This window comes from Medicago sativa, chromosome 1 (assembly GCF_051527215.1).
Source record: "Medicago sativa cultivar Bolivia chromosome 1, Bolivia_mono, whole genome shotgun sequence".
Classification (NCBI taxonomy): Eukaryota; Viridiplantae; Streptophyta; class Magnoliopsida; order Fabales; family Fabaceae; genus Medicago; species Medicago sativa.
The window spans coordinates 73,650,653-73,663,190 of NC_140749.1; the positions used below are offsets into that span (position 1 = coordinate 73,650,653).

At 34.1% G+C, this 12,538-nt stretch overlaps 1 protein-coding gene and 1 pseudogene across 1 annotated transcript; one reads left to right on the forward strand and one right to left on the reverse strand.

The window, feature by feature from the left end:
- Positions 1 to 6,980: 6,980 nt before the first annotated feature.
- LOC146957251 (uncharacterized) lies at positions 6,981 to 7,485 on the reverse strand (annotated as a pseudogene).
- A 1,114-nt stretch (positions 7,486 to 8,599) lies between these two features.
- LOC146957252 (autophagy-related protein 18a-like) lies at positions 8,600 to 12,285 on the forward strand. Its single transcript, XM_085735026.1, has 4 exons — positions 8,600 to 9,486; positions 10,301 to 10,508; positions 10,707 to 10,833; positions 11,938 to 12,285. The coding sequence occupies exons 1-4, from the start codon at positions 8,767 to 8,769 to the stop codon at positions 12,026 to 12,028; spliced, it is 1,146 nt and encodes a 381-aa protein (XP_085591152.1). The 5' UTR covers positions 8,600 to 8,766; the 3' UTR covers positions 12,029 to 12,285.
- The last annotated feature ends 253 nt before the right edge of the window (positions 12,286 to 12,538 follow it).

Consider the following 12,538-nt stretch of genomic DNA (forward strand, 5'->3'; position numbering starts at 1 on the left):
TTCAAAAACCAACAATATAACAAATATAATAAAAATTCTTATCTTTTTCAATAACATAAAAAATATAGCATTCTTAAAAACAAATTCGTTTAAATGTATAATCTATACTATATATTTATGCTTCTATACTATGCAAAAGACATGTCTTTTCTGAATCTTATAGCAGAATCAGATGCTTCTGATGTGGTTTTAGAATTGAATGCTCACCAACAATCTCCCGACTATGTTGGCTCTATTATTCGAGATTGTATTAGTTTTAAGGATAGTTTTCGTAGTTTAAATTTTTTGCATGTTAGGCGTGAAGCCAACCAAGCTGCTCATTATTTAGCTAAATATGCTCGTAAGAATTTAGATTGCATATGGGTCGAAGAAACACCGCCTTGTATTTCTGCAGTCTTGGCATTTGATTTATTGCCAGACTTTTGTTAATGAAATTGTTTTCAACGTCAAAAAAAAAAAGAGAATATGAGGTTTTGGGAGGATTTTGGATTAACAAATATAATAAAAATTTATTTTTTTTCAATAACATAGATAATTGGCTAGCATTCAAAAACCAATAATATAACAAATAGTATAGTAAAAATTCTTATCTTTTTTAATAACATAAAAAATATAGCATTCTTAAAAACAAATTCGTTTAAATGTATAATCTATACTATATATCTATACTTCTATACTATATATAATATATAAAGAGAATAGTCCTCGTGGGCTTAACTCAGTAGGTATGGACAATGCATAATATATGCAAGGTCCGGGGTTCAAACCCCGACCACTACAAAAAAAAAAAGAATATAGAATATATAAAGAGAATATGAGGTTTTGGGCTGACTTTTTTGTTATTCCAATTATACCCTTAAACAAATTTTTCTATAATAATGTTATATTGTTGGTATTATTAAAAAAATTAAGAATTATAACGAAAAAAAAGGAATATTTGTTACATTATTGTTGTCATTGAAAAAGATACATATGGTTTGTTGCGTTTGTTACATTTGAAATTCACAAATATCTATACTTATAATTTTAATCTATATCAAAAAATTTATAAAAGATATCGTTCGTAATTTACACGCAAAATTTCTATAAAATACCGTTGATATTCTACACGCTAGCGCAATAAAAAGAGCGGAAAGAAGGACACATGAGTGCCCGTCTTTTTGCTAGTAGATATAATATTGTTACTATTGTAGTGAGATATTTCCTATTTTAATGAGATTTAATTTTTTAATTAAAATTTAAAATAATAATATTAAACGATAAAATAGTAAATAAAATGTCCACGTGAGCTTAGCTCAGTTGGTATGGACAATACATAATGTATGCAAGGTCCGAGGTTCAAACCCCGGCCACCACCAAAAAATAGTAGCCACCACCAAAAAATAGTAAATAAAATTGTTTAAATGAATGATAAGATAAAATAGGTAATGAAAAAGTCAACTCAAACTCATGTATTTTAAATTTTCTTTATATATAGTATAGATTCATTAAGATAACGCCAAAAAAAATGATTTTGTTGTCCTAATGATTTTTTTGAGAGGATAAAAATAAACTTTTTTTTTTGTGGTGGTCGGGTTCAAACCCTGGACCTTGCATATTTTATGCATTGTCCATGTCAACTGAATTAATGTTGAATCTAAGTATCTAACGCAATATATCACTTTAAAGATTGATATATCACTTGACAAAATTAATCTACAATTTTATTGGTGGTTGAAAGCCAATATGTTAATTTAATATTTTACTATCATTTTTTGTGACTTAATTTCCTTATGTATTTGAGAGTCGTTAAATATAGTTTGTTTATAGGTTTCTTTCATTCTCACGATTTCATTGGAATTGAGTTGTAATTTTTGTTACTTTTTCTAATTCTTTTTTCGGCACTTCTTGGGTTGGGAAAACTTAGAGTATCCACAATGGTAGTTCCCTAACAAGGACTCCTTAAATAGACCCAACGTGACACATCACTTATTTATAATTTTTTAATAAAAGTACCTATTAAGGACTCAATGACTCCAATGACAATACACTAATAAAGACTCAATGAAAAGTACTTAAATATGTCCCACTATCTTTACATATTAAACAAAAATAATTTATCTATTACTCATTTTTACAAGTGGGACCAAGTAGTACACATTTTATTACTCCTTTATGCAATTGGGACCAAGTAGTACACATTTTATTACTTTTTTAAACGTGAGACCCGTTAGTTACCCAGGAGAGAGAGAGTACTTATATAGTTGCCCGTTCCTTAACGGGAACTCATTTTTTCTTCCTCCAATGGAGGGTCCTTAACGGGGAGTGATCCTTGTTAAGTAATGACCCCCCATTGGAGATGCTCTTAGCGGTTTGGTTAATATTTGATTTTGACTTCTTTGAAAAATAGATCAATATTCACCTTTTTGGCGCCAAATCATATCACCATTTTTAGGACAAAAGCATGAGTTGGGACCAAAATTGTAACAAATGTAAAAATAGAGGACAAAAAAGTTCGTTTATAAAAAAGTGGACAATTTTCACGAACTTAATAAATAGAGGGACTGAAAATGCAATTAAGTCAAACTTTTAATATATAAAGATAGCTTTAAAATTAAGTTGAGTTGGCCCGTAAAAATAATTTTGTACCTATAAATTAAATGTTATATTGATGGTGTCATTAAAAAAAGATAAAATTTATATTTTATTTGATATATTATTTGTGTCATTGAAAAATATAAGTATAATTTGTTATAATTTGAAAGTCGCAACTCACCAACATCTAAATCTATTTTTCCTCTTTCAAATATATATATATATATATATATATATATATATATATATGTATATATATTTATAAAATCACAGACATCTATACTTAAACCTATATCAAATTGTGAAAGAAAATAAATAATTAAATACTTCAACAAAATATATAATTTAAATTTTCGTAATTAAAAATAATAGATAATTTAAATAAAATTCAAAATTACACAAATAAGTTTGTTATAGTTTGCATATATGTTAGCACAATAAAAAATATAGACAAACAGATATGAAAGTGCTTGTCTAGCCTATAGTGAGACTTTGTCCTCGTGAGCTTAGCTCAGTTGGTATGGACAATGCATAAAATATGCAAGGTCCGGGGTTCGAATCCCGGCCACCACCAAAAAAAAGCCTATAGTGAGACTTCAATTCCAACACCAATGGTTTATGAAAAAGAAAAAAAAAATTACCCCTCTCAATTTCAGGGTGATTAAGAAAATTAGTTAAATACCTAAAAAATGGTTAAATGCAATTATTTTTCTATATTATTGTAAAACACCACTTCCTCCGTCTCATAATATTAGATTAGTCGTTTAAGGTTTGTGCACGATTATTAAGGAAATGATTAATTGTGTTGATTTCAATGGTAAAATTAATAGCATTTACTAAAACACCCTTATTAATTGTAGTTAGTGGAGTAATTAAATTGGATGAAATTCAATAAATAATGGTATAATAGTGAAAAAAAATGTTGCATTGGTATTTTAAAGTGACAATTATTTTGAGCAAAAAGAAAAGATGCAAAAAAGACAATAATTGTGAGACGGATGGACTCCATTTTCGCCAATTATCATGGGTGGAGGCCGGAAATCTAACAAAACCGTTCACCCGTGAGGAAGTGAAGCAGGCAGTTTGGGATTGTGATAGTTTTAAGAGTTCGGGACCGGATGGTGTCAGCTTTGGGTTCATAAAAGATTTTTGGGACTTATTACAGGATGATTTTATGAGATTCTTGGTGGAATTCCACAGGAATGGAAAGCTGACTAAAGGTTTGAATTTTACTTTTATAGCTTTAATCCCGAAGGTAACCAGTCCGCAAAGGCTAAATGATTTTCGGCCTATCTCTTTGGTTGGGTGCTTATATAAAGGTCCTTGCTAAAGTTCTTGCTAATAGGCTTCGCTTAGTGGTGGGCAGTGAGGTATCTGATTCACAATCTGCTTTTGTCAAAGGGAAGCAAATTTTAGATGGCATTTTAATAACTAACGAAGTGGTTGTTGAAGCAAGGCGGAGGAATAAGGAGTTGCTTTTGTTCAAAGTGGACTTCGAAAAAGCGTACGACTCGGTTGACTTTAAGTATCTGGATTCTGTAATGGCTAAAATGAATTTTCCTAAAATTTGGCGGAAATGGATTTATGAATGTGTTGGAACGGCAACAGCGTCGGTTTTAGTGAATGGCTCCCCCACAGAAGAGTTTCCTATTGAGAGGGGCCTTCGTCAAGGCGACCCGTTATCTCCGTCCTTATTTCTGTTGGCTGCTGAAGGGTTTAACGTCTTAATGCAAGCAGTGGTGGGGGCAGACTTGTTTCATGGGTATGGTGTTGGGCAAAATGGTGCAATGCGGCTGACACACCTACAGTTCGCGGACAAAACTATCATTATTGGTGAAAAGAGTTGGCAAAATGTGCGTACTATGCGAGCATTGTTGTTACTTTTCGAGGAGATCTCGGGTCTAAAAGTTAATTTTAACAAAAGCATGCTGACAGGTGTAAATATTCCTGAAACTTGGTTGTCAGAGACGACTTTGGTGATGAATTGTCATCGGGGATCAATCCCTTTTGTCTATTTGGGGCTGCCTATTGGTGGTGATTCTAGGAAACTATCTTTTTCGAAACCTGTTGTTGATCGCATAGTCTCTCGCCTGTCGTCGTGGAAACATAAGTTCCTATCCTTTGGTGGTCGCCTGGTACTTCTGAAATTTGTCCTGTCTTCTCTTTCGGTTTACTTTCTTTCCTTTTTCAAAGCCCCTGCAGGTATAATTTCTTCTATTGAATCTATTTTTAATTTTTATCTGGGGGGGGGGGTGGTGAGGATAATAGGAAAATAGCATGGATTAATTGGGAGTCTATTTGTACTCCGAAGGAGGATGGAGGGTTGGGGGTAAGAAGGGTGGGAGCATTTAATTTATCCTTGTTAGGGAAGTGGTGCTGGAGGATGTTGGTGGAGAAGGAGGGCTTATGGTATCGAGTTTTGAAAGCCCGCTATGGTGAGGAGGGGGGCGGTTGAAGGAGGGTGGTAGACATTGTTCGGCTTGGTGGCAGTAGATGTGTAGGATTTGGGAGGGTTTGGGAGAGGGTGTCGGGAGGTGGTTTGATAATAACATCCGTCGGGTGGTGGGAGATGGTAATGACACTTTATTTTGGTATGATACTTGGGTGGGGGAATTTCCTTTGAGAATAAAATTTCCCCGCTTATTTGAGTTTGCGTTGAATAAGGAGTGTTCGGTGGCGGAGGCGAGGAGGGACTTTGGTGCGGTTAGGGGATGGGAGAGGGTGTGGAGGCGTCGACTGTTTGCATGGGAGGAGAGTGACAGGGAGTGTTCTATTTTACTTAACAACACTGTTTTGCAGGAAAATGTTCATGACGCGTGGCGATGGTTGTTAGATCCTATTCAGGGTTACTCGGTGAAGGGAGCCTATCACTTTCTTACCACCACTGGTGAGCCTACGGATATGACTATGGTTGATGATGTCTGGCAAAAGCATATTCCGTCAAAGGTGTCAGTGTTTGTTTTCGGCTTCTCCGTAATAGATTACCTACGAAAGATAATTTGGTGCGAAGGCAAGTCATTCATAATACAGACACGGCTTGTATTACAGGTTGTGGAGGCTTGGAAACAGCAACCCATTTGTTTTTACATTGTAATATTTTCAGCTCTCTTTGGTATAATGTTTGCCGTTGGTTACATATTTCTTCGGTGACTCCTGGTAACATTGGACAGCATTTTATTCAATTCACTTCAATGGCGGGGCTGCCTAGATCCACTCATACATTTATGAAGATAATTTGGTTTGCCTCTGTTTGGGTGCTTTGGAAGGAAAGGAACAACCGGGTGTTCCAAAATAAGGTTTCTAATCCTTATGCACTTGTCGAACATGTCAAATTAAATTCTTTCTTATGGTTGAAGTCAAAACAGGTGAATTTTGGCTATAGCTATCATGATTGGTGGCAACATCCTATTCACTGTATGAGTGTCCACTTGTAATTTGTTTTGTTTTGGCAGGAGCTCCCTTGCGGTGACTACCATGTTTGTGTAAATACTCTTGGGTGGTTTGCCCTTTGCACACCTTGTGTTGGGTGAATCATTATTGTTAATATATCTCATTTTAGTTTGTTCAAAATTTTTTTTTACTAAAGCATCTTTTTGATATTTTTTTTGCTAATATCTTTGTTGATATAGTTAATATAAATAATTAGGTAAGATCATAATTTCTTTATTTCCTTTATCATATTTTTTTAATCCATGTGAAAATATCAAATGTGATGTGACAAATATTGTAAGACAAAGTGACTAAAAAACATTTTGAATGAGGTGAGTACATAGTTATTATCAAATGTGACATCGAAACGTGATTTTTTACTCTGATTCCCTGCATGCTATAAGCTTAATTCAATCTCCTCTCAATGCTTGGCATGTTTATGCAGCTATCATTAAAAATATCAATGATCTCCTTAATCTCCTTTGGAATGTGCATTTGACTCACACCCTTCGAGAGGCAAATGAGTGTGCTGACTTTTTTAACTAAGCACGATGCAAGTCACGACCCTTCTTGGTGCAGCTTGGCGAACCCCCACCCAGGCTAAGAAGATCTACTTCTTGTTGATGCGTCTGAAGTGCAGTTCTTAAGGCTGTAGCCTTTTTTTTTTGTTTTTTTGTTTTCTCCATGTAACAAAAAAAATACTATTACATGAGTTTATTTTAATCTTATTTGCCAAATCTATTTGACCATATTATATGGCAAAGTTGATATATCTTTCTAGATACAATGAAGCCTAATAAAAAGTGAATAAACTGATACATCGGTATCCATCTTTCCACTAGTAATTACAATAAATATGATTTTTCTTAACCCATTTAGGTTGGCCTCAGCGGCGGATCCAGACTTTTGGTATATGTGGGGCTAAATTTTCAAAGAAACAGTAATGCAAACAATATTAAAAATAAGATATAACATTGTTTGATACAATACATTACAATGAAAACCGTCTCCTATCCATTTGTTGAAAATGGGCTAAAACGACATCATTGCTAATCGTTAAAAGAACATCTCTTTCTATATAAGTTACAAGACGGTCATTTAACCACTGATCACCCATTTTATTACATAGGCTACTCTTCACAACTTTCATAGCTGAAAAAACACGTTCAACACTTGCAGTTGCTACCGGCAAGAGCAAAGTCAACTTCGAAAGTTTATAAACCATAGCAAATGTGTTGCATTTATTTGTATCCACAAGTTTTGCACAAATATCTGAAAGCCATTTCAACTTAGCAAATTTTGGGTCAGATCGAACATTTGTAATATAATTCTTTAGTTGATGGCGAAAAGCCACTTTTGGCACATCTATAAAATCATTTGGATAAAACTCGGCCATCCTCAATAATTTGTTCATGTCAAAAGCTGCAAATGACTTTGTGGACTCAAGCATGAAACACACTTTAAAAGAGATAGTTTACTCATTTAGTGACTTGTTTTTTTTTTTTTTATGTTATATCTATTATTTAAAAAAAAAAGGAAAAGGCATGTGGGGCTTTAGCCACACATAGCCTATGTGTGTGTCCGTCCCTGGTTGGCCTCATAGTGTTGCCTTGAGATATTGGAGTGTGCTCTTATAAAAATCCAAGATTCAATTCTCCTCAGTATCAAGTTCAATCGGTCATTTTTGATTATTTAATTTTTTTATAACATTATTATTTTAAATAAATAGCAGGAAAATCCAATCCATGTCGATAACATAATATAAAATATGATTATTTTTTTACTACAAGATTACCTAGAAGGACACAAGAAATATTAAAACACGATGATAAGATGGAAATGTTAGTTTTTCTAAAGATATCTTTATCCAATAATATCTCCATCATATTTTTATCTTTTCTATAAGATAAATCAATTTTTTGATTTTTTAAATTCTGATTTAAAAAAAACTGTAATATTTTTTTGATGGTGGCCGGGGTTTCAACCCTAGACCTTGCATATTTTATTCATTGTCCATACCAATTGAGTTATGCTCACGAGGAAAAAAAAAACTGTAATATTATTAAACGAATGCCATATTCTTAAAAATATTATTAAAAAAGTATAATTATTATTATTACTAGCGAACCCACGTGTCCGTTTTCCCGCTCTTTTTATTGCGATAACGTTTAAAAATTATGGACGGTGTTATTTTTATGAAATTTTGATTAAAACTAAAAATATAAATGTTTGTTGTTTTCAACTTATAATAACAAACCAAACTAACCATGATTATCTATTTTAATGACATCAACAATATAATAACAACAAATTTTAATCCATGTGAATTTAAATCAATTGATAGATAGAGATATTTCATTATAATAATGCAAGACTGAGTTTAAGTTATAAATTTTTCACATTTTTAACCGACAACTAAATCCTAACAAAAAACAGAATTTTGATGTTGTTAAATAGTAAGATTTAGAAAGATATTATGTTTAATCTTTTTATTGACAAAAATATAGCTAAAGTAGTTTCTTAATTAACTGTACATATAATATAACATGACATCAATGTATACGTATATATATGTCCCTTGAAGAAGAAGTAAAAGCAACCCAATCCAAACCAACCAACCTCACCTGGAAACATAAACTTATTATACTAAACATAGCTTCTTCTCCTCTCTTTTATTCTATTTTTCCCCCAAATTCGAGAACCCTAATTTCAATTCAATTTTCAAACCCTAAATTCTTCAATTCTTGTAATTCTCAACCCTAAATGTCTCAAACCTCTCAAACCCTAATGCCTCTCGATTCCGAAGAATCACCATCCTCAACCCCAATTCCAACTTCCCCAAATCCTACCTCCAACGTCCTCCACCTATCCTTCAACCAGGACTCCGGCTGCTTTGCCGCCGGCACCGATCATGGCTTCCGCATCTACAACTGTGACCCCTTCCGCGAAATTTTCCGCCGCGATTTTGGTCCCGGCGGCGGAATTGGCTTAGTCCACATGCTCTTCCGCTGCAATATCCTCGCTTTCGTCGGTGGCGGATCAGACCCACGCTATCCAGCCAATAAGGTGATGATTTGGGACGATCATCAATCACGGTGTATCGGAGAGTTGTCGTTTCGTTCGGAGGTGAAAGGTGTTCGTCTTCGTCGCGATAGAATCGTCGTTGTTTTGGCGCATAAGATTTTTGTTTACAATTTTGCTGATCTTAAAGTTCTTCATCAAATTGAAACTATTGCTAACCCTACGGGGCTATGTGAAGTTTCACATGTTTCGGGAACTATGGTTTTGGCTTGTCCTGGGTTGCAGAAGGGTCAAATTAGGGTTGAACATTATGCTTCTAAGAGAACTAAGTTCATAATGGCACATGATTCGAGAATTGCGTGTTTTGCTATAACCCAAGATGGTCGTTTGCTTGCTACTGCAAGCTCCAAAGGGACTCTTGTTAGGGTTTTCAATACCTTGGATGGTTCTTTGCTTCAAGAGGTTGATTTGACTTTTTTGAATTTGCATATTCTGATGCTATATATATCTAAAAATTTGTTTTTTTAGTTTTGTTTATGCATGTGTTTAGTAGTTTAGTTCATTTTTTCAGAGTTTGTTTGTTAGTTTTGTTACTAGGATTTGGAATATTGCTAGAATTAGAAATATAGGTTGAGGTTTATTTAGTGCTGATGCTGATTGTTTAGAAATGTTGGTTTTGGTGTTGTTAATCCTAGATAGTGTCGCACCTGCCCCCTAAAATGCTATGACGGTATAGTGGGATAACCACTATTGCAAAGACTAAAAAATCAGTGTACAAAGTAGGCATAAATACTCAAAAGATACACAGAATTAAAGAAACCATCATACTTAATACTTAAATAACCTTAGGTACAGAGCAATACAACATAAACAGAGAAGAACATAAAACTGAACTAAAAGTGGGAAGAAGAACAAAACAAGGGCAATAACACGACAGAATGAAGAATATAACATTTTTACCCTTGAAAGGGTTTGAATTGGCATTTATGCCCTTAAAAACAACGGTTTTAAAAAAAGGATTTGAGGAATTTCAGTCAGAAACCCTAATAGTGGTTGCGATAGCGGTTTGGGCCCGCAATTAGCAGCCGCAACAACCGCTATTGTTTGTCTCCAGCTTGCAGGCCAAAAGCGTTGCGCCGAACCCAGCACCGCTACGCTATTCCGCTATAGCGTGCTATTGACAGCATATATGTTGGTTGCTTTTTTGTTTCCTTCTGTTTTGTGTGTATGATGAGTTCAATTGTTTTGGAAGACTGAATGGGAGTGATGATATCAGGTACGGAGAGGTGCTGACCGAGCCGAGATATATAGCCTCGCCTTCTCTTCCACTGCACAGTGGTTAGCTGTCTCGAGTGACAAGGGAACCGTTCATGTCTTCAACCTGAAGGTTGATTCGGGATTGTTGGGGCACGACAGATCGCATACTACATCCGAGTCTAGTCCTACTAGCCCGTCGGCGGCTTCGTCTCTTTCATTTATTAGAGGTTTGTGCATTTGTCCACTGTTAGTTATTCATTAATTAGTTATCATGTGTGGAAATTATGTTTTTTTTAAGCAACTATTGAACAACCATAGCAACATTTGTTGTTGCATCAGCCCAGGGTTTTGTTTGGTTTGGAAATTATGGTTTTTGATAGAACAAGTTTTTGCTTGCAATTGTCCTAATTCTGTCTGTTTTGTAGGTGTGTTACCTAAGTATTTTAGCTCAGAGTGGTCCGTGGCTCAATTTCGCTTGCAAGAAGGTTTACAATATCATGTTGCCTTCGGTCATCAGAAAAATACAATTGTAATACTTGGCATGGATGGCAGGTATTTCAGTAATGGATCATCTCCATGCCTTTTTTAGTTCGTTGTTTCCTTCTTTTTCCTTGTGTTGCTTAGAGATATTAGAATTATTCACATAGGACTACTAGCATGGTGGAAATATGATTTGAAAACTGAACTTTTAAAAATTTACTTACATACCCGTGCACTACCCTCTAAAATTGACATAGGCTGACAGCATCATCAAGATTTGTGCCACTGGTAGTCTTATCTTAACAGAGAAATCAGATTAATTTCTAGAGTCATTGTGAATATAATGAATTATGCTTCTTTTTTCTTTTAGAGTTTTAGGTTCAAACGCTTCTTCAATATCAGCTCCAAACAACTAGCTGCATGATTATATTTTACCATTGCTCATATGTGTATTTATTGCGTTCGCATATATTTTGTAATTAAATTTATAAAAGAATACCAGGTTTAGAACATCACTTTCACTCCCTCTATCCCTGATCAAGAAAAAATAAATTTAGACATCACTCCCTCTAATCCCTGATCAAGAAAAAATAAATTTAGACATGTATAGACTCATTTGCCCAATTGCCCTTAATTCATTTAATAAAAATAAAATTCATTTAATACATGCTTATAGTTGTTGTAAATGTATAACGTTAAATACATGCTTATAGTAACCAAGTTGCTTGGGCTCTAGTGGCCTTCCAAGGACGTACACAGGGAATACCGGGTTCAATTCCCAGGGGGAACAACGCTTGGCTAGTGCGCATGCCTCTACGCATGAGCCGGATTTGTCGCCCACCACTGTTGGGTTGGAAACCGGTGCGAAAGCCAAAAAAATAAAATAATACATGCTTATAGTTGTTGTAAAGGTATAACATTAAATATGCTTAGTTTTATATTGTTTTTTCTAAAACATCCTAAGTTTTGGGACAACAATAAAAAAATCTTAAAAAAGACCATAGGTTTGAGAGGGAGGGATTATATCTTAAAACAAATATATAAAACTGGGGTCATATTTTAGATGATAAACTTGTACCATATCAATTTATCATCATTCATCATAATCTATCGCCTGCTCTTTTTTCCCGAGAATTAAAACATCTGATGCAATTGTTTATTGAATTGTTAATGCAGCTTCTATCGATGTCAATTTGACACTGCAACTGGTGGGGAGATGACACAACTCGAGTATTACAATTTCCTAAAGCCAGAAGAGACATTCTAGTATGAGTGCATGATTCTGTATATATCTTCGTTGGCATTGATGTGAATTCTATTTCGATTTCCATTTACCTCCTTATTTATAATAACCTTAAGTTGTAAATATGGTATATGCAAAGCCAGTAATGTCATCCAATCCTTTGCTGTGTATATATATGCTAAAGCTTGGTTGTGTCAATTAAAATTGGCTCAAGATTTGAACTCTGAAAATAATTGTGTCAGAAATATTCTAGGTTTTGTTATGCTACTTATTTTCAGAAATATTCTAGCCTTTCGCATGCAGTGGGTCTTAGGGTCTGTTTGACTATACTAAATTCTAAATACTTAAATTGATTGGTTTTGTAGTAATTGATATAAATTTTATTTTGAATTAAAAATTTCTTTTTATGTCATTTAACATTTATCAACTAGTTGAGTTGCAAAATTTACCAAACATTAGTTGCAAAATTTACCAAACATTTTTAATTAGTTGATCAACTATCAATCTATAAGTTATCCACTACTTTTATCTTGG

Excerpts from the sequence above, each read along its gene's own strand:
- LOC146957252 (XM_085735026.1), top strand. The coding sequence starts at position 8,767 with ATGTCTCAAACCTCTCAAACCCTAATGCCTCTCGATTCCGAAGAATCA. Across the intron at positions 9,487-10,300 it reads ATGGTTCTTTGCTTCAAGAG|GTACGGAGAGGTGCTGACCG; the intron begins GTTGATTTGACT and ends TGATGATATCAG. Across the intron at positions 10,509-10,706 it reads GTCTCTTTCATTTATTAGAG|GTGTGTTACCTAAGTATTTT; the intron begins GTTTGTGCATTT and ends TCTGTTTTGTAG.